Source organism: Dermacentor variabilis, chromosome 1, assembly GCF_050947875.1.
Source record: "Dermacentor variabilis isolate Ectoservices chromosome 1, ASM5094787v1, whole genome shotgun sequence".
NCBI classification, from domain to species: Eukaryota; Metazoa; Arthropoda; class Arachnida; order Ixodida; family Ixodidae; genus Dermacentor; species Dermacentor variabilis.
The window spans coordinates 281,661,047-281,682,432 of record NC_134568.1 but is presented as its reverse complement, the minus strand read 5'-3'; the positions used below and the strand labels follow the sequence as shown (position 1 = coordinate 281,682,432).

The window sequence follows — 21,386 nt, the reverse complement described above, 5'->3', positions numbered from 1 at the left end:
ATACATACCCAGTAAGTGGTTTAGGAAGACGTGCATAAAAAAATATTATGAAGCATACAGAAATGAAATTTTTTGCAATAACACCAGAGTTTACAACAGGCTCCTTTGAAGGCTAACGTAAGAGATTTTGGCAAGAGACATTCTGTCTGACCAGAAGTCCAGCTAAATAATGTACAATGAGCCTATAAAAAACTAACGGTCCCCTAAAGTGTTCAGAATTTTTGTTGACAAAGTTTGCGAGACTTGTCGACTATGGCAGTACAGCTCCTCCTGCTATCCTGAACATTAAACAAAGCTACTACTTTCTGCAAAAAACTGGCCTGAACATGAACCCTTCGTTGTTGTGCGTCATATTTACTTGGCAGCAGTGATGATAGTGGCCACTTCAATTCACATTCTTCGCATCTAAATCACAGGTTGGTGCATTAGCACATCGCTAACTTTCGACACTACTCTGTTTACTTTCATTGCTGCTGCTGCCAAGGTGTGTTTTTCCATGTCCAGTGACAATATGTAGTCTGACCTAGCGAAGCTAATGAAAGACTTCAAACAGGAAATGATTGAAGTGCGTGCTGCAATAAAGAGGCAGTTCTGCAAAAACTACAAAGAACTAAAGCACTTGATAGACTCTTCTTCAGCACACTCTCTAACGCCATTACCACGAAGTGCTCAAAGATTGAAAACGAAAATGCTGCTCCAAGGAAAGAAAATGCCACTCTCACTTTAGAGTACAGAGCACTCGAAGAGCAAGTGACTGCCGCCAAGGCAAAACCAACTGATCAGGAACAGTACTCGCAGAACAGAAATATTGAAGTCGAGGGCGTTCCAACCACAAAACCTGAAGCTTCGCCAACAATCCTAAAGCAACTTGGTGATGACATCTGTGAACCAATAACTGAAGCTGATGTAGATTCTTGGCACTCAAAGGATGGAAACCTTCCTAACACAGTAGTACAATTTTCTTCTCGAGCGAAACGAGATGCTGTCGCTGAAAAATCATGCAAGAAATGCATTTCTGTATCTGATTTTGGTTTCAAGGGCAACACTCCAGTCTTTGTCAATGAACACTTATGCCCGGAACTGAAAAGCCTCGTCGCGCAGGTAATCTAAAGAAACAAGGCTTGGCAGTGGAAATATACATGGACCAGGGGTAGAAAAATATTTGCCAGAAAAACAGATGAATCACGACTGCACTGAGTAACATGCAGTAAAGACCTTGAAAAGATAGAGTAATGCAATTTTTGCTGCTCTTGATGCATCACAGACCTCGGCCACAGCACTGACACCATCCGAAGTAGCTGATGTTTACCAACGCAATCCTAAATGCTTATCTTTCACTTTTAACACGCCATCTGCTCGCAATAAGGGCGATGAACTTGATGTTTTGCTTTGTCTTTTGAATTTTCCTTTGATGTTATAATGATATGAGAAACACTGTTTCAGAACAAGACCGAGGTGCTCAATATTCCTGGTTATAACAGTAATTAGTCGAACCATTCTTCTGGAAGTGGAGGTGGTGTGTTGCTTATGGCAAACAATGCCTTACAGAGCAACATACCTAGTTGATGGCTTTACTAAATGCACATATACATCTGAAGTGTTAACAGTTGTTTCGAAAAAAATTTAAATGCGTTTGATATTGTGAAAAGCACAACATACATAACAAAACGTCAGTCGGTGTCCAGAAAGGGCTCTCCACAGAGCTAGTGCTCGTAACACAAAAAGAATTTCTTCTAGATGGCATCTAACATAAATGACTAAAATTCGGAATATTCTTTGATTTTTTCAAAGGCATTCGATCGGATAAAACATGAGACCTTGTTAAAGAAACTTGAAATATATAAATTCAGGGGTGTCTTTAGATTTATTGATTAGCTATCTGAAATTCTGCCACCAAAGGGTTGTAATAAATATTGAAGCTTCAGATCTCGCATTCACATCAGGTGTACCCCAAGGAAGTATTTTATGGCCACTGTTATTTAAGCTTTACATAAATGATACAACAGATGGACTTAATTCTGCTTATAATTTATGCAGACACAAGTTTATTCCTCACCTCAACAGACAAGGAAGATTCAGTGTACAAAGCAAACACTGTGCCCACTAGATTAAACGCATGGAGCAAAGCAAACTGTCATTAATTACTACTAACAAAACCAAAGCACTGCTTTTTAGTCCACACATTGTCAGGTAAACATTGAGGGTGCTTTAAAATCTGGCAATGCTTATCTTGATGTTGCTTCATCAGCCAAAACCCTTGGAGTTAATTTAAGCAACATCTGACATGAAACATTCATATTGATATGGACACTATTAAACTCGCTCATGTTGCTGGCGTACTTACAAGGTTACGCTTCTTTCTTCCACAGAATACTAAATTGCTCATATAAAACTCCCTTTTTCTTTCGCACATTACATACAGTCACCCGGTTTGGGCTAAAACAACTGTCTAATAGAGCATTTTTTGTTGTGGAAGAAAGCACTGCATACAATAACTAACTTGAGGTTCGATGCTCACATTGAGCCTTTTTTTGCCTCTCTTAGAGTCAAGAAGGTGCACGACTTTTACAATTATTTACTACTAAAGAAGGTGGGAAGAGGAAAACTTCACTGTTTTGAGAGATTGGCTTGTCTTACTAAATGTGATATGCCATACAATACACATAACCAAGAAATCTGCCACATTCCTGCCTCACAAACACAATATGGTGACCAAATGATCAGCTACAGACTGCCATTTCATCTAAATAAATAGCTAGTCCTGTCTTGGTTTTCTTTTTGGATATAATGTACTACATGCTAAATATGGGTTGCAACATGAGAGTTCGTTGCTTTTTTTTGGGGGGGGGGGGGGCAGCATGGCAGAACCTACACAAGAAAGTTGCTGGACACCGTTCAGATTACTGGTAGCACCCTGTTAGCAAGACAAATGGCACTTGTCATTTTATTAAAAAACTGACTGGTGTGTACTGTGTTGCAACTCATATTGAGCCCAATAGCACATGCTTTGTGCTACATAGTCATTGTATAAATGCTGCTATGATCATGTTGCCAATGTGAATTTTTTGTTCAGGGGGTACAGACCCCATCAAGCCTATTTTGTGTTTTTTGTCTATACTCCTGACAACTGTGTCTTTATGTATTGTTGTCAAATAAACTGACTTTGACTTGACTATATTTTGGAGTGATCAACAGTGGCTGAAGAAATGTCGCTGAACACTTCAAGCCTTCATCTTCCTGAGAACTTTTCTCTCATGTGGATTTCATGTTTTGCAGTAGCATAGGCACACTGTGAAGCAATTGGTACAGCAGGTGGCAAATGCATCACATTGGTACAATTGGCACAGCTGTCCCATCCATTTACAGTGTTCCAGTTTGCTCAAAGAGTAGTCAGCCAACAAAGACCAATGAATTAATACACAGCCACACACAGACACACCCAATGAATTACACAACATTCAAAAGGGAGGAAAAAAGATGAAGAAATCCTCACCTGAAGATGCATCAGCAGCCAATGCAGTGACTCTGGTGTTATTCAACGTTGCCACAGGAGTTACATTATAACCATCAATGCGGGCCCAATACAGTCGTTCACGGCTGGAAAATACTACTGCTTCTTCAGCTGAGAGAACATGAATTGAATCCAGGGGCATCTCACTGAACTCTGCTTGCAAGAGGAGGGGTGGCACGGTAGCATCTGACCCAACAGGGTAAACTACAGTCCTATGATTCTGGAGAAACACTAAGAGAGTGTCTGAGCCCCCAATAGGCAAGCATCTGTGGCCATTTTCTTCAGGAAGGCAGATTCCATTGCAAGGCACCGATAACTGACGGCACGGGTGTCTTGAGGCTGCAGAGCAACAAGTTATTTGCATCTTCTTTTGATGTTATAGTATGCATCTATACTTTATACAAAAGCTCATTACAGAATAATATACACTATTGTAACACTTCCTAGTGAAAACTGTACTCTTAAAGGGACCGTGAAAAGATTTTGACAATTTTGTACAAATGCACTGAGTCGTTCAGGCAGGTCCTTCTGATCATTGACACATTTAAGCACTTCGAGCAAAGCGTGCAATTCATTGTAAGGTTTTTAAAATGTGCATCGCTACCGATCACAGCAGCGCCGCTCCCCAGAGTTTTCAGCAACCCCATTACAATCTACGTAGCTCACACATGTGACGTTAATTGGGCGAGCTTTACGTTGACTGTCCAGATTGCATCATGGATCATTTTTCTAAATTTGTGGTGAACAAATGTTGTTTGTAATAGTTGGAAAGTTGGTTATTTTGTTTTCATAAAAAAAAAGCAACAGAAAGAGAATACACGAAGACAACTTATCGCTGCACTCAAGCACTTTCGGCACACAGCAAGTGTCGTCTGGTTGTGTTACAACGCACTCCATGTTGACACAAGCTGTGCCTTCAGTGTTGGTCTCGAGCTTTCTTTTCAGAAGCACCATGGATCGCCCTCGGAACATTGTGGGGGCTATCAGTATCCAATCTACGCGTCTGCGCCCGTTACTTCACAATGGAGCATTAGTACAACAATAGAGAGTTTTAGTGTGTCCGGTATTCCGGTAAACACAGGCAGACTGAACATTTTGCAAGACAAGCAGAGGCACAAACATGAGCAGCCTGCAGTGTGCAGCCCCCTGGTGGCACAGAGCTCAACCAGACAAACACAGAGCTACTATAGCAGTAATCAAGGTTATTCTACTTTGCTGTAGGTGTACATTTTTGGCGGCAGTGTTATCATGAACACATTGTCTTTACCATTTTTTAAGGCCCCCTCACCAGGTCACAGAAAATTCCCGTTATATGCTGGAAGTTGTTTGTGCCCTTAAGGAGCGTTCTACCGCAATGATTTTTCAAATTGGTTCATTAATAGCCAAGATGGAAATATTTAAGTGTCACTAACCCATGACTTCAAGAGGCGAGCGTCACCACTAACATAACACTCTCTCCACTTGCCCTGTCTAGCTTCCAGAAATAAAATTCCTTCCCTGCATTCCCTGCATGACGCATACATAACATGCCCCACCGCCACTTTTTTTTTTCTCTCCATTTATTGCTGCGTGGCGCACACTTTCGCTGACGGTGTCGCGCATGATCTATTGTGTTTGTCTCGTGCACTACACACAATTTTGTGCGTTGTGCAGGAGAGCATATGACTAGAGGTACAAGTTAGTGCTACACTAACACTGAAGCAGACACAAGTGGCCCACAGAGCATGACCGCGTACTAGAATACAGTAGAAAATGACGGTTTCACTGTCTGCACGTGCAATTGAACGACGCTAGATCAGCAGACATAACGGAAGTACATCTCTCTTGCTACAGCACGAAGTAAAAGAAAAACACGCAGACACTTGGTTTGTGTGTTTTATTATTTTCTAAACTTTAATTCATCTAACGAAGCAACAGATTGCACAAATAACAGATGTTCCCTTGAATAATTCTTGAAGTCAATTTTTACTGTGAGCAAGGTTACAGCACAGACATGTACGTAGGTGCACTTGCCCATATATGCCACTTCTCTGGCTGGGAACATGTCGCCCGCGAGGAGAAGGGAAAACGGCATTGGGTTTGAAATTTCATCTCTCTCTACAGCCCTTAGCGATGTAATACTTAGCGGACACGATCGTTAGCGCACATTGTATGCACTCTACTTGTCAGCTCAAGATGGCCAGACCTGGTGAAGGGCCCCTTAAAATGTTTTACACTTGGTTACAGCAATATTAGCTCTGCGTCTGGCTGGTTATGCTCTGCGCCACCAGGTGAATGCACAGTGTAGGCCGCTCACATATACTGTACATATATCGCTACGTAACGCTAAATCCCCTTTATCACAGTGGGTAGTTTGTGCCTCCGCCCATCAGTCAAAATGCCCAACTTATCTGCGTTTACCGGAATACCAGACCATGCTTGGCGCAGCACAGAACACTTGCAACACACGCTGCTTGAATTGCCCTCGCTTGGAATCAAGGGCCAAGTGGCTAGCACAGAGGTTGAAGAGACTTCGCGCGCTGGCTCTAAGACAGCGGAAGTAGACGACACGACGTCACATCGTGACACATCGCCATTGAAGGCGGAGCTTGGCCCCAATCACTCTGTTAACGAGTTGAAGAGAAAAAGCATGGCTAGGAAGAAGGGTAACTTGTAAACCTCACTAACTCTCTTAATACGAGATGCTTCACTTACATTATGGCACGAATGTTTTACTGTAGCTGTACCTTACACATGTACAAAACTTGTCCAAACCATATCAGGGACCCTTTAAGTCTAAAATGCATGAAAAAATGAATTTTCATGCATTTTCATTTAAAACAAGAAAAACATGCCACTTTTGATTACATACGACATATCAGCAATACCATTCATACCACATACATTACACCTGCTTCATCCATGCTTACATCCATGCTTCACGCATTAATAATTTAGTCTTAACCCTTTCGTTACTATGTCTATTCAAATCTATTACTGGTGACCAAAAATTTTAATCACCGATTTCAGCACGACAAAACTGTTCCTTATATACATAACATTATCTGGTAGGCAGCCAGAAAAGGGGCTTTCAGAAATAGTTTCTGCGGCAAAACCGACTTTTGACGTAACTTTTGATAAATTAAGGCATTCACATTGTAGCAGAACTTCGTGTGGCTATTGCTCTTTGGGACATATTATTATTATTTAATAATAATAATAATAATAATAATAATAATAATAATAATAATAATAATAATAATAATAATAATAATAATAATGAAGTGCCACTTGTGATCACGACATGTCAGCATCAGAATTTATGATCAGAGTATCAGAAGTAAGTCGGAGGACAATGTTACATTGCCATGTTTGCAATTTCCCAGTTCTAAAAGGCAATGATAATTGGACGAAAAAGTTGGCAGCTGTTGAACATGCAACATGAAAAAGTTGGCATGCTGAACATGCAGAACTGGGCATTTCAAGATGTTTATAACAGTTGCAGTTTCAGAGAAGTACCAGCTTTGGCCAGTTTTAAAACTGAGCTCGTTCAAACTACTGGGACTTGACAGAGAAAATTGCAAACACTTTCCAACTCGATAACTAGTACCAGAACTTCAACACCAACCCAACAAAATGCAGAAGAGGTGAAGCTACAAGCTGTGCTATCTGGAGTATAAAGAAAAAAAAAATGCTGCAAGAAATGCAGTCTACCTTTGCCTCATGAAGTTGAACGTTATACTTGCGCAGTACAGCACCGGAAAGATGAACCTTTTTGTGTTTTGGACTCGAAGAACAGCTGAGTGCCAATTATTTTCATGAAAGTGCTTTTGGTACATTTATGGCCAAAATGTAAATTTTCAATTCCTTACATTCTTTTTTGTATATAGTATATCAATATTGTCGCTTTTCATTTTTTTTAAGTGGCCACATAAACGTCAGCTCAGTAAATATTTCTTTACTTATTAAAGATGTATTTATTGCAACATATGTACTTGGTAACATGAATTAATTTTCTATAATTTATAATGCTGCATTACATAATATATAATGTTGCCGGTGGCAATAAAAAATATGTTTTGTCTGAAAATTTAATTTTTCTTGTGGTAAGGAAGGAGCTAAAGGAACCCTGAAACGATTTTGACGATTGTGTACAAATGTGCCGAGTCGCTAGGGCAATTCTTTCTGACTGGTGAGAAAGGTTTAAGCACTTTGCGTAAAGCGTGTAATTTATTATAAGGTTTTTAAAATGTACATTACTACCAATCACAGCAGCTCCTCTCCCAAGTTTTTAGCCACCCCTTCCCACGCCACGTAGAGTGGGTGAGTGATGTCACTTGGGGTGAGCGATCCGATTGACTACCTATGTTATGTCATCAGGAATGCTTGAAACATGCCGCAACATTAAGCTTAGCTTTAATAGCATATGCATGCATATTATATTTCTGTGCCCATAAAGGTAAGTACACAAATGCAATAAATCTAGATGTTTTTCAAACAAAACTTAACTGCTCAAAATGAAAAACTTTATTCCTAACAATTTTCTCGCAGTTACCTGTTCTGCTAGTTTGTTCAGTGCAATGACTCCAAAATCCCAACAATGTAACTATCTTTTTCAGATTTTGTGTAATGTGGTACCATTGGGTAAGTACATTAACATTAAAGGGGCCCTGAAAACCCTTTGGGCTTGGAGAAAGAAATACAGTCTGCGGATAGCAAACACTACTGTGAACATCTCAGCCAAATTTCGCAGTTGTGCACGGTACATGGAGTTTGCAAGCAGAGCGTGAAGCCACCTTTTTCTCAAATGCTCTCTTTTCAACAAGCACCTGCTCCTCACTCTTTTCTGGATGTTTTATTTTCTAATGTACCAGATTCCCATATGCGCTTCCTATTGGCCAATACCCGACATCAATCAAGAAGGGTGTTCGGATCAGTGTGCTTCTTCCTGCTGTTACTGTGTATATTTATTGACACAATTTCATAAACAAAATCTAAGCAAAATACACAAATAAGCAAAATCTACTTTCGAATTCTGATAACAATTACGTACTGCCGGAAGAAGCCAACTGTCGTCCACTAATGCTCGGCTGCAGCTGCCCGCATAGCAATTAAACTTTGGCCACCCTGCTTATCGGTGTCGCAGCCGTTGGGTATCGCTAATTTCAACTAGTTTTGAACACTCAACTAGCCTATAACCACATGAAACTTAAGTTCAGATCACACACACGCTTGCTAGCGTGCATTCACTCCTGGCCACTCCTGGTTAGATGCCTTTGCAGAATTCGCCTCGTATTTAGCTGTTGATACCACTTCTAAACGCGCAAGTTGGATGTGGCTACTATCTGTCGGTCTGGTCCGCACCAAATAACATGGCCAGACTGGAGCATATGAGCGGGAGCGCACTCAAGCCCTGTCGTGCACAAAGCAAACGCTGTACATGCACTAGAGTTGCATGTAGCTGTGGTCTATTACGTAGCGTAGATACCACGGCCACTGCAGGATACCGAAACGAGTTTGCTGACCAAGCATACTGTGGCTTGCTGAGGGCAACCGCGTTTGGCATGTCATAGGCACCAAAATCACAGGCAGTGGCATCTGTATGCAAACTTAAACTGCATGCCACGGTGACATTCAGTAGGCAGAGCATTGTGGGCACACTCAGCTCCGCCCTAGCCTTCTCAATGCAAGTGATTAAAGAAGGAGCGGAAGCACCACGTAGAGGATGTTTGATTTCCAATAACTCCGCTTCTGGTAAATGCTTTGAACTACCTTTATAGCAAAGCAATTCTGAAGTAGTTTCTTAACTTCAAATGCATTTGGAAACTTTAACAGCCCCACCAGAGTTAAGAAGTCATTTGTACTGGAACACAATGCATGAAAAAAAAAACAAGTGCACAACACACTTTTTAAAAGACTGCATTGAACACCTTTTACTTTACACAGTGGGAAAACTCACTAAGTATCAAGATAGACTAACTTTTATGCAAACTACACTCACCAGAATGTTCCAGAATGTCATCAGCACTAGTATGCTTCAAGTAGCTCAATGGCTGTGTGCTGTTCCAAACTAGATATGGTGCATTATGAGAGCCATAGGTGATAGAGTACAAGCTACCATTTCCAGGGCTGTACAACAACTTCTCCCCATCAGCAGTAAATACCAAGTGGTCTTGGCTGCCACCACGGGCAAGGAATACTTCAGAAAAATTGGCTGGAGTGCCATAGCTGATGCACATAACAGCGCCCCTGTGTACGTCACTCCAACACACTTCTTCTCGCAAAGGGTTCACGTCAAAACCTGTAAAGCGGGACAAAGTGCTTTATTGCTCAGAACAAGACGAAGTTTATGCCACAAATCATCTGTAAAATCCAATACAATAATCATAAAATAATTGTCTATCAATAAACAAAATGTGATAGCAAACATGTACAAAGTATCACATCTAAATGCAATTTATAGGTACAAATCAATGACAAAATCCACTCCAGCTACATTAAAATTGCCATTTTCATAACGTGCTTGGTTAAGACACTTATTCATAACACAAAGCTTACCCCCAAACTGTGCCCTAATCCAAAAACAGCAGCCATGTACTCCAGTGTCATGGTAGTACTTGTTCAATACATAGGTTCTGGGGCACATATAATAAAGTAAGAGAGATTAAAAAAGCATGATGCCTTGTTTGAAGCAATTACTGGAAGAGAGACTTTGAAAAATTACCGCTTATAAGCCACTGTGCATTCATAATCTGACGATCATAAATGCCTTTTCACACAGTATGGTACGTAACTACTCATGACATAAGAACAGGTCAATAACTGAACGAGCCTAGCCAAATTTGGCAATAATGTTGCTGGACACATTATTAAACACTATTTAAAGGGCCGCACACCAAGCATGCTATACTCTGGAAGTTATGTACCCGCCGTGGTTGCTTAGTGGCTATGGTGTTGAGCTGCTAAGCACGAGGTCGTGGGATCGAATCCTGGCCACGGCGGCCACATTTCCAAGGGGGCAAAATGTGAAGACACCCGTGTACTTAGATTTAGGTGCACGTTAAAGAACCCCAGGTGGTCCATATTTCTGGAGTCCCCCACTAGCATGCCTCATAATCAGATTGTGGTTTTGGCATGTAAAACCCCATAATTTAAGTTATGTGCTTTCTAGGGAGTGCTCTACTGCAAAAATTTTTCAAATTGGTTCTCTAATAGCTGAGATAGAAATATTTTCCTGTGTGTTCTGTGTACTACGCAGACAAACAGCAATAGCGCACACAAGGTAATGTTTAACATTAACTCACCACTCTCATGTTGGACTAAACGTTGAAGAAATTAAACATTCGCCGCCAACATCAGTACTAATTATCGTCAATCAAAGTAAACAGCACAAAAAGCTTAACTTAAAATCTATTTCCACAATGCTTGGGAGCTACATAATTTTTTCTTTTTCTAACTTTTTTGGCTTGTGGCGCACTTCCGCTGACCATCTCGCACGCGAGCTGTTGCATGTCTCATTTCGTGCAGCACACGATTTTGCACGCTGTGCACAAAGACACCGGACTAGCGGTATAAGTCAGTGCTGCACGAACACTGAGGCAGACACAAGCGGATCACAGAGCATGATGGCGTGCTGGAACATGGTAGAAAATGGCATGGATTTGATCTCTACGTGCATGACTGCACGACATGGAAACAAGCAGACAATACATAAGTACATCTCTCTTGCTAGGGCACGAAGTAAAACAAAGACGCGTAGACATCTGGTTTGTAGGTTTTATTATTTCTCTAAACTTTAATTCACCTACTGAAGCAACAGATCAAACAAATAACTGTTGTCGCCGTCAAAAATTCTCGAAGTCACATGTCACTATGAAAGATGTCACAGCACTGCCGATGTACAATGTACATAGACTCTCTGGCTGAGAGAGCAGCGCCCACAAGGAGAAAGGCAAGTGGCATTTGGTTTAAAATTTACTCTTTCTGCGGCGCATAGGGATGTAAGACTTAGCAGATTCGATCGTTAGCACACACTGTATGCACTGCGCTTGTCAGGCAAATGCTGCAATGGCTTCTGGCTAACATTTTAGCACAAGAACAGGTCTTCCGAAAGGAGAAACTGGTTTCTTTCACTGAACTTCATTACCTTCACACTCAACAGGAAGCACAAACAAATATGACCTCAGATTATTACTTCAACATAGAAATGCTGAAAGAAAAGACACTTCCATACATTTGAATTGCTTGAAGAAGTTAATGGCAAACTTTATGTGTTTTGTTAGGATCGGCCTGCAGGGGTACTGCTCTGCAAAGCTACTTCAGCCCGCTGCACGTGCTTCGATCGACCCGCGGTGGGGGCACCCTACAGAGAACCAGCGAGGACAGCGCTAACCAACCATGAACTTACTTCAGAGAACTGCGGACTATGGCAGCTGTGGAATTTAGAGGCGCCGGCTGGGGTCGGGCATGACCACCTGGCTATGGGGACGCAAGACAATGGACACCACGACGGCCGCGTTGCGAAGGTCAGCTCCGAGTGCTGCGAGGGTCGTTTGCCCTCGGAGGAGGGCAGTGAAAGTGTGTACGTGTGTGTGTGAGCCCTCCTCCTCCAAAAAGGCGGGTCGTCTATGATGACGTCGAACGATGATGTCGAACGGAGTGTTTATAAGCAACTGTTTGTCGCTGCTACAGTGTGCTCGTGCTCATCTGTGCTCGTCGTCGTGCTCGCTTGCTGTATGCTTCGTCTTGCGTGCTCCATTTGGGAGTCACGCTAGATTGTGTAAATGTATCACTTGTTTAAAATATAAATATTGTAAATAAATCCTGCTCGCCTAGTCCTGTTCCCCCAAGGTCCTCCCTACGACCGCGTCCGCCAAATCTTACAGTTTACTGATACATATCTGGCAGATGAAATCCCATGAACTTGGAAAACAACTACGTTGAGAAACTGCTACAGATGAAAGCAGTCTCACAAAAGTTACAGGAGAATCATACATCAACAAGAAATCTGCACTGACATGAAAAAAATAAACACGAGTTTTATGGAATTTCACAAATAAACAGCCAGACCACTATCCGTAACCCTTCTGCTGTCTCATTACGGCCATCGCCAATGAAAATATTCATCTCTATTAGCCTCGTGCGCGACCGATGGTGGCGTTGCAAACGGCTCTCCGGTGATGTCAGTCTTAGGAGCCGCCTTTGTCGTCTGCTACACTCCAGTTAGAATAGCTTCATTTTCATGCATTTTCTCGCGCTCTGACTGAGTCTTGAGTAGCGTGGCGCTGCCCAGTTACTGTCTAATATTCTTTTAGTTTTATTTCTATAAATGACAGCATTACGAAGACAACAAATGTTGCATGTTAAATGTACCCTCTATATCACCATTCAATGTAGTAGCCCAGTGGCTGTGACATTGTGCTGCTAAGCTTGAGGCCACTCATTTGATCCCAGCCACAGCAGCCACATTTCGATAAGGGCAAAATGCGAAAGCACTCACATATAAACTCGGGTGCACATTAAACAACAGGTAGTCGGAATGAATCCAGCATCCTTCAGTACGACGCACATCATAAATATATGGTTGTTTTGGTATGCAAATTCCCAGAATATAATTTCTTTAATTAAAGAACATTTATATAACCACAGTCCTCGCAGGCAGAGAAACATCTTGTGACTCGGTCATAAAACATTGCGCCGAGCGAATACCGTATTTACATGAATCTAGTGCGCACTTTTTTTTTTGATAAAATGGGTCCAAAAATTGCGTGCGCGTTAGAATCGAGTACAACCCTAAATCTGCGTTACCATATCGTCATCAGCATTTCAAAATGGCTGCCTCATACGCGCTTCAAGCCTAGCTGCCGTAGCTTCCTCCATGTGCTGTAGTACGTGTTGCAGCGTCCGTCTTCCCGTTTTGTGCATTTGTGCTATCAGCATGGAAGTGCCGACTGCAAAAACATGCCGACTTCATCACGATGCTGTAATTAAAAGGAAAGTGATCACATGTGTGCAGATGGATTGAAATCGGGCTGCATCACGAATGTTCGGAGTTCCCGAGACTTGCGTGCGGGACTTGCGCAAACAGGAGATGCATTCTACCACGGCAGCTGATACGTACGGCGCGGCTGTGCTGTGCCTATCTTGAAAGCAATCTGCGATGGAGTGTCTATGCATCTAGGCACACTGCGCTGTGCTCTCATCGCTTAGTTAGTGTTGAAGCGAGAGGCCGCACAAAGGTCAATTCGCTCCACGATTCACTCGCTCCTGCTACCACTGATAAAGAGTTTCCACAGTCATTGCGCGAGACGTGTTCATGTTTGTCTGTGTGCACGGGACACTATGCTTGTCAATTTAGTAAGGGAACGTTTAAAAGTTTATACGGCCTATAAAACAACTATTCTTACTTTTTGTATAGCTGTCTACTAATTTGTTATCGCAATCGATGCTTCGCCTCTCGGGCAAAACTGCGACTTTTTTTATTTATCGCAACTTTAGTGCATTGGGAGTAAATCTTCGTTGTATTTCTGTATGAAAGAATGAGGTGCACAGTACTGTAAATAACTTATTTTTTTAGGCCACGGCAAAAGCGTTACAATCGAGGACGTTTTTTTCTTCCCCTTTTTTTTGGTCACAGAAAACGGGTGCACGCTACAATCGAGGGCACGTTAGAATCGAGTAGATACGGTAAATGAGAGCATATGCAGCTTTAGAAGTGAAGCACATTATACAATTTACAATTTTTTGCATTATATTCATGCAAATACAGTACAAGCCATAAATGTGAAGTGACATTTCTGAGGACCATGTGCTGGCATGAGAAGCACATCGTGTTGTAGAAAGGAAAAGCCAGCTAGCCATTGCTGAAAACAGCACACAGGCTTTTACGTTATTAGTGAGAGGGTGTGCATTCAGGCTTACAAGAATTCCTTCCCCAAAGTAAAGGGCAGTTTAAATTGTGACAAGTACCTTTCATTGCAGCATTTTTAGGGCAGGTCCATGTATGCAATGCCCATGTAACAGAGCCATTCAGGTGTGCAGCTTTAACGGTCATCAGGTCCTGGTCAGCAGACGAACGCTCTCGTTCCATCCACAAAACAAGTCTAGAAGCAGAGTAAACAATTACGGTGCATATTCCAAAGTTAAAAATAAATTATTTATTACCATGTAAGATTCTGTCATAGCTTTAAATATAAAACTGTGTCCTGCTGCCAATGACTGTCTTGTAGAATTCTGCTGAGTGAAAGAACCGTAATATTTGAGCATACTAGTGTGTTTGCTTCCTTTTATTGCAAGCATATTGGAAGGGATACAAAGGCACTGAAAATTTTCAGAATAATTGTGCATTGTGCACATAGATTACAGAAAATTACTTCCTGCTCTGACTAGCCCTTGAAATTGTCTTGTTGCACAAGAGTGAACAACAGCTACTGCTCTTTTTTTTTTTTTTTCCGGACATTTCAAGAAATGCCCACGAAGAGAGGCAAAATGAGACAATCTGTCTCCTGACTGGGCCTACTTTTCAGCTGCACTTCGGACAGGCATAGCAAAGCAGAACACAAAACAAACAATACACTATGTACAGAGAAGATTAGGTGCACCACCATCAACAAAATAAATAATCAAGCGCACAAATCATAAGTCATACACAATGTATGTGTTAGTTACACATCAATATGTGTCAAACATATGACACATTTACATAAAAACAAGCCGTTAGCAAAATACAACGAAATATTTCGAAATGTGGCAATACGGATTCATACTTAATTTAATACACATATGGTATGAGACATCGCATTGTAGTTTCGGTTCTATGTACATGCGGACACGTGTGTAAATTTTTTCTTGAAGTATCCATACCATCAGGTAATACCATCATTGCCTGGAGAACTTTTCTTCAGTGAGCCTATAACAGATGCCTATACTGTCGAGACATTTTTGCCAAGACCACCTTTGCCATATTACCTAATGAACCGGCATTCAGAAAATGCAATTTAAACTTATCTACAAGTGACTTGCCACTGTAGTGAACATCACTTAGATGTAAGTCCATGGGGATGGCAGCTTTCTTCCGACCTATCAAATCGTTAACTGAATCCCAAAGTAATCATGAGTTATCCATCATTTTGGAAACTTATAGGCATAAAAATCTGTTTTTGCCTTCTTTAGGTCTTTGTTCAATTTGTTTCTAAATGTCTTATATTCTAAAAAGTCTCCTGGTTCCTTAGTGTACAAAAAATGCTCAAACAGTTTATTTTTCATCTTTATTCGCTTAAGGAGTGCTGCTGTAATCCATTCTTTTTTTGCTTTATGTTTTTTTACTATTGCATATAGAAACGCAATGTTGTAATTGCAAGCAATTTTTTTCTATAAACAAATTGTATGCCTTCGAGGGGTCAGTTTCCTGATATATGTCATCCCAGTTGCAGTCAAACATTAACGAATAACAGTGGTGAATGTTTGTATCGTTGATATCTTCGCATATAATTTGGTGGGTTATGTCGTTTAGGCATTTTCAATAGTGCAAATAATGGTAAGTGATCACCTACACCAGATGAAAATACTCCAGTTGAAACAGTTTCAGGCAACAAATTTGTGAAACAGACATCTGCAAGTGTTTCTGACGTCTGAGTTATTCTAGTGGGAGCATTAATAATATTTTCATAGCCATACAAAACCATTATTTCTAACACTTTGAACTGAGAGGGGCTATTTTTAGAAATATCCACGTTTAGGTCACCAAAGCCACTGTAAACCATTTGTTAGAAGTTACACATTCAAGAAGAGTTTCTATATGTTCAAGAAATACATCAGTATTGCCATCAAGGGGTCGCTATGCAAGTATAATTGCAATGTTAGAGTGTATTACACTAACTACCTCATAATCACTGCATGCCATGCAACCATCACGCCAAGTTTCATAAGCAAAGGCTTCGTTTAATATACAGCGACACACCGCCGCCACGTCTTCCACTCCAAAAGACAGATACATTGTTGTACCCTTCGAGGTTAAGTACTTCAGCATTAGAAGAGAACAAAGTTTAGGTGAAACCCATAATGTCAAAATGAAAGCATAAATGTACTGATTCACTTTCGATTTTCTCGCCCTTATTCCTCATACTCTGCGCTTGAGGTGATAGAAGGAAAAATTGTGTTCAGAAAGGAAATCAGCGCATTTTGTTAATTTAGTAAAAGATTTGGCATTGTAATACAAGGAATTGCTCAGAAGAAAATAAATAATAAAAAGTCACTTAGGAAGAGCTTCACATGATCTTGTTTAGGTCTTGTTCAGATGAAATTCTGATCGAATGTGTTTCGGATTCCTTTCCGACAAAGATCCTTCCATCGGACGACCAGACAAATTTGTAACTTAGTTCACTGGCCTTGTTCTTTGCCATCCAAAGAAGTGTCTTGTTTAAGGCAGTCAGGTTATCGAAAATCTGAATGCTATCATTTCCTCTCCTTAGTTCGGCACGTTTCGCAATCCATACAAGCTTTCACGGATAGCTGAGCAAATCTTATCAATATAACCAGGGCTTTTCCCTGACGTGACGGCAATCTATGCACGTGCTCAATGTCACAGTGAGACAGGGAAGGCAGATCAAGCTTGTTCGCAATGTCATTAACTTTTGACAGGACATCACCTTTTTCAGTGGCAGACACGCCATGAATTTCTAGATTTAGGCGGTGGCTGTATTGCTCAAGATTATGTAGGTCCTAGTTTAGCCCGATTTCTTTTCTGTCGTGATTTCTTTCAACTATGTCTATTCTTTTGCAAAGGCTTTCAATCTCCTTGCAATCTCTGTTCCATTGATTTCTAGAAGCTTGTCATGCGTATCTGACGTGCTGAACGGATTGCTCAATGCTGTTCACAGTCTGTTTTAATGCCGAAAGGTGGTCAATCTTTACGACCAGATCAGCCAGCCTCTTGTTCAACATTTCTGTCAGTTGTCTGGTCAGGTGTTCGGGCAAAACCGAGTGATCAGTGATATGGCTGTCACGGGCTAGTGGCATGCGGCAGCTCTGACATTTTATCATTTTCTTAGCTTCTTCACTTTTCTTTCTGCAGGTGCGTTCACTTATTTCAATGCAGTCTCCCACGTGATAACATTGATGACATTCAGCACATGTAATGAAATCCTCGCCTTCAGAGAAACATTGATTACAAGTCTCACAAGTTATAACAGTCATCTTCAAGAATTGCAGACGATGTAAACACTGTAAAGGGCAACAGTAGCAGCAGGAAAATCTTTGTACCTTCCACACAAGCACCACTATCAACAGTGCCTGAACAAGAGAAGTTGCTAAAGCCAACATCTCTTGTTCAAAGGACTATTGATCACTTTGTCTCCATCTTCCTGTGAACCTCTGTCTTGTTGGGAATCACTATGATGCACAAAACATCAAATTCTTAAGGAAAATAATATCAGTGAAAAGCCCAAATAAGAACAGTCTCCTTGAACCAGCACCTGGCGTCCAAACAGTGCCAAAGGTTCTGTGGTAGTCACTGGTGTAATGAATACTCAGCGCGTGAATTAGTATGGAGGATCCACCAACCTGTTTGCAGCATCCACTGCAAGACCACTGACATGTCGCACAGAATCCCAGATGAGATTGCTGCAGTACCGGCCGCCTGTTGCACACACCGAGATCTGGCTGCGAATTTCGCTGTTGAGCTGCACAGAGTTTCCTACGTACAGGTTGCCAGATAAGCAGTCGAGCGATAGTGCAGTCAACTTCACCAAGGACCCTGGCAGAATAAAAGCAGAGAAATGAAGTGGACAGCTTTCTTGATGTAGTGTTATAGCTGCCAACCTGTGAACCTTAAAATGTGTCAAAATCTCGTGGACAAAGCATTGAGGGGGGCAGTAACACGCACTTTTAATAAGTTTGCCCAAAGCACACAATGTTTATAGGAGACATATGCACTTTATTAATGATTTACTTTTAGGCATAGAACAGAAACTTGGAACTGCAGAGACTGACAAGCAACACAATGTTTTTAGATTAAAGTGGCTTTTCCAAAGACTTTGCTGTTGGCAATTTCACCTGTTCAGGAACTTGCCTGAATAAGCTTGCTTGAAGAAAGTTCTCTAAAGTCCTTTTTTATAATCAGAAGACATTTTAAAAGTGGGCTTGGAGACTTATGAGGGAAACTCTTTGCAAAGGGAATTTATTTCCGTAAAACTTGAACAAACATCAGTAAAATTGCAGAACGAGCCTGACTTTGTAAACTCCGAAAAATTCAGAAGAGTTGGCAGGTATGTAGCATGTAATTCTAAACACTGTGACCGTGCAATTTCAATGCATGATCAAATTTTTGAAGCAATTTATCTATCCCATATTACTATCACCACCACAGCTGTGTCATCAGTTTTACTCTAACCAAGAAAGTCGACATCACTGAAAATAGCAGCAAAGATCAAACTGTGTAGGACTTTACATCACAAGTTTATGCTCTGGAAGACATTGTGAATGGGGAGAGCTCCCAGTTGATCCTAAGCCAGCAGTAGCACTCTTATTTAAAGAGAACATCGAGGCTAGGCAAAGTTACTCAACCAATGTGTAGCCTCTATGGCCACAGTCATGCTCACTTCCTTGATCTCTGCTGAAAAACTAGTTTGTGTCTATCACCACTGCACATTACACTGTCAAGATAGTAAAAAATATACATATATTGCTAGGAGCTAATAAACATCATGTATATGTCAATTTAGTTTTCAGTTACATTGAAGATTATTAGAGGACTAGTATAAAGAGTTGAGAAAATCTTACCAAATTCTGCAAATATTTCTGTGGTGTAGGTCTTGAGCATGTGCCTTTTTATCGTCCTCCCTTCAATCCAGTACAAAATTTCATTTTGGCTATCATAGGTTAGGGCAAATGCAGTTGCCTGCAAGAAAATTTAAGAATCAACAAGCATCTGTTGAATGCATTAAGGCTAAAAGTCAGAAAACAATTCCAAAAACATTTTAGCACAGAAAAAAAGTGTAGGGGAGGAGGATGAGAAAGTATATGTCAAGCTTCATGAAGTGTTCCACATCAACTTTGGTAGTTGCTAGCATTTTTGTGGTGCATAAAATAATACAGCTTACGTGCAGCTTCACAGGAGGATAAATCCACCGGGAAGGATCACTTGAGAGGGCAAAATAAACAATGTTTGTGTTCTTTGTTTGATAAAGAACCAGAGGTCCATGATCTGTAAAAAGAAATGACAGCATAAGAAAAATTTTTTAATTCGCTAGATTGGAACTGTGCACTTAATAGACAATTCAGCCATTCCATCAGCACAATACAATAAACAATGTACATAATTTTACCTTCACAAGTTCGCTTGTCAGGACCAAGTTGCAGGCCATATGGACACATACACATTGGCTGACCATTTCCCAGAACACACAGGTGACTGCAGAAGCCATTCTTGTAGGCACAATAATTTGTTGTATTGTCTAGGGCAAAACATTTCACTTAGTTCACAGAAAACACAACTGAACAAGTCATACAAAAAAAAAATCTGACTACAAGTTAATTGTTTCTTCTCAAAGTTATGTCAGCTCTAATTTTACAAAGAAAAAAAGGAAAGCAAAAAATTTGAAAAATTTGAAAATTCTTATCACTTGTCACTAAATTATAAGTTCACCTTACCATGCTTGTGATCAGTACTAGTTACTTACATGTAGGATGTCTGGAGGGATGAACAATAGTAGCCTGATAGAGTGTGTTACTGGACTGGACCACCACCTTCTGAGAAGCATTCAATGAAAATCGATGAGCCTGGTAATTAAGAAATATTTGCTGTGACAATACATTCAGCAGCCAACTCACATTACATCCAACACACAACCTAAAGTGCAGATGAAAACACTTGCCTTAAATATACTAGAAAATGTGATGTCTGTCCAATAAAAGTAATCGCCAAACACATCCATAGAGAAAGGCTTAGAAAATGTTGACAAATGAAGAATTTTCTTATGACCTGTTCCATCATATTTAACAGTGTGAATCGATCCAGACCTGAAATAGAATAGACACAAGATTACAAGCAAACAATTTTCGTGGTAAGGTTCTGCACAACAAAGACCAGCAATGTGATGTAAATGAACACATGTGTGCAAGGAGTGGCAGTGCCATGCTTCAATTGCAGTCAGGTCTAATGCAGTACACTCAAATGAACACAAGCTGCTACTGCTTTCCTGAAAACAGAACTACAGTTGGTGATGAAATGCTGCTTCACTGTACACTGCTTTCATAAAAGGTTAAACACTTACAACACTACCATGTTCATGTGACCATGTTTCTGAAATAATTTCATCTAACCGTACTAGCAAAAAGTGTTAGTGGCCTCAACACTTCTGGAGCACAATTTTGTAGGCTGTGATGACATGTTATAATCACCACCTTGGCAAATCATGATCCCAACATGTAAATGACCACGTGTGAGCCATGAGGTGCAATATTCAAGCTAATAGGCTGAGTGGTTTGGGCACTTGCATAGCATTGCATGCTGCATTATTACAGCATGTAAATCTTGTAAATTAGCACTACTCTTATAAATTAGCAGTGTCTCTCACATTTCGGGCTAATTCACTAAAACAGCCTCAAAGACAAAAGCATTCAAAAATCAATTGGTCCCATTGCAATTATTATTATTATTATTATTATTATTATTATTAATGTAAAGCAGAGCTACATTAAGTGGAAAAAATTACCTGCACAATATTAGCTAGTGCTTATAATGACAATTTCTCCAAAGCGTTAGCTGATTCTTGAGATGTACAAAATAAGAGAGGGGAAAAAAAAGAGGAGCTCTTTATAAAACAAAATTCAATTCCTACCTTAATTATATAAATCGATGTGATGATATGTACGGTAATATGATAAAGGAATGTGTTTA

General features: G+C 40.6%; 1 protein-coding gene across 1 annotated transcript in view; it reads right to left on the bottom strand.

Annotated features, from left to right (window-relative positions):
- Positions 1-21,386, bottom strand: part of LOC142565999 (low-density lipoprotein receptor-related protein 2-like) — a 114,911-nt gene that overhangs the window by 24,687 nt on the left and 68,838 nt on the right. Inside the window, exons 6-14 of the mRNA XM_075676678.1 lie at positions 20,362-20,506; positions 20,167-20,266; positions 19,813-19,941; positions 19,588-19,691; positions 19,268-19,385; positions 18,050-18,242; positions 14,459-14,592; positions 9,492-9,791; positions 3,494-3,850 (exon numbers count right to left, since the gene is read on the bottom strand). Of these exons, the coding sequence (XP_075532793.1) occupies positions 3,494-3,850; positions 9,492-9,791; positions 14,459-14,592; positions 18,050-18,242; positions 19,268-19,385; positions 19,588-19,691; positions 19,813-19,941; positions 20,167-20,266; positions 20,362-20,506 (1,580 nt within the window). The remainder of the gene's footprint in view (positions 1-3,493; positions 3,851-9,491; positions 9,792-14,458; positions 14,593-18,049; positions 18,243-19,267; positions 19,386-19,587; positions 19,692-19,812; positions 19,942-20,166; positions 20,267-20,361; positions 20,507-21,386) is intronic.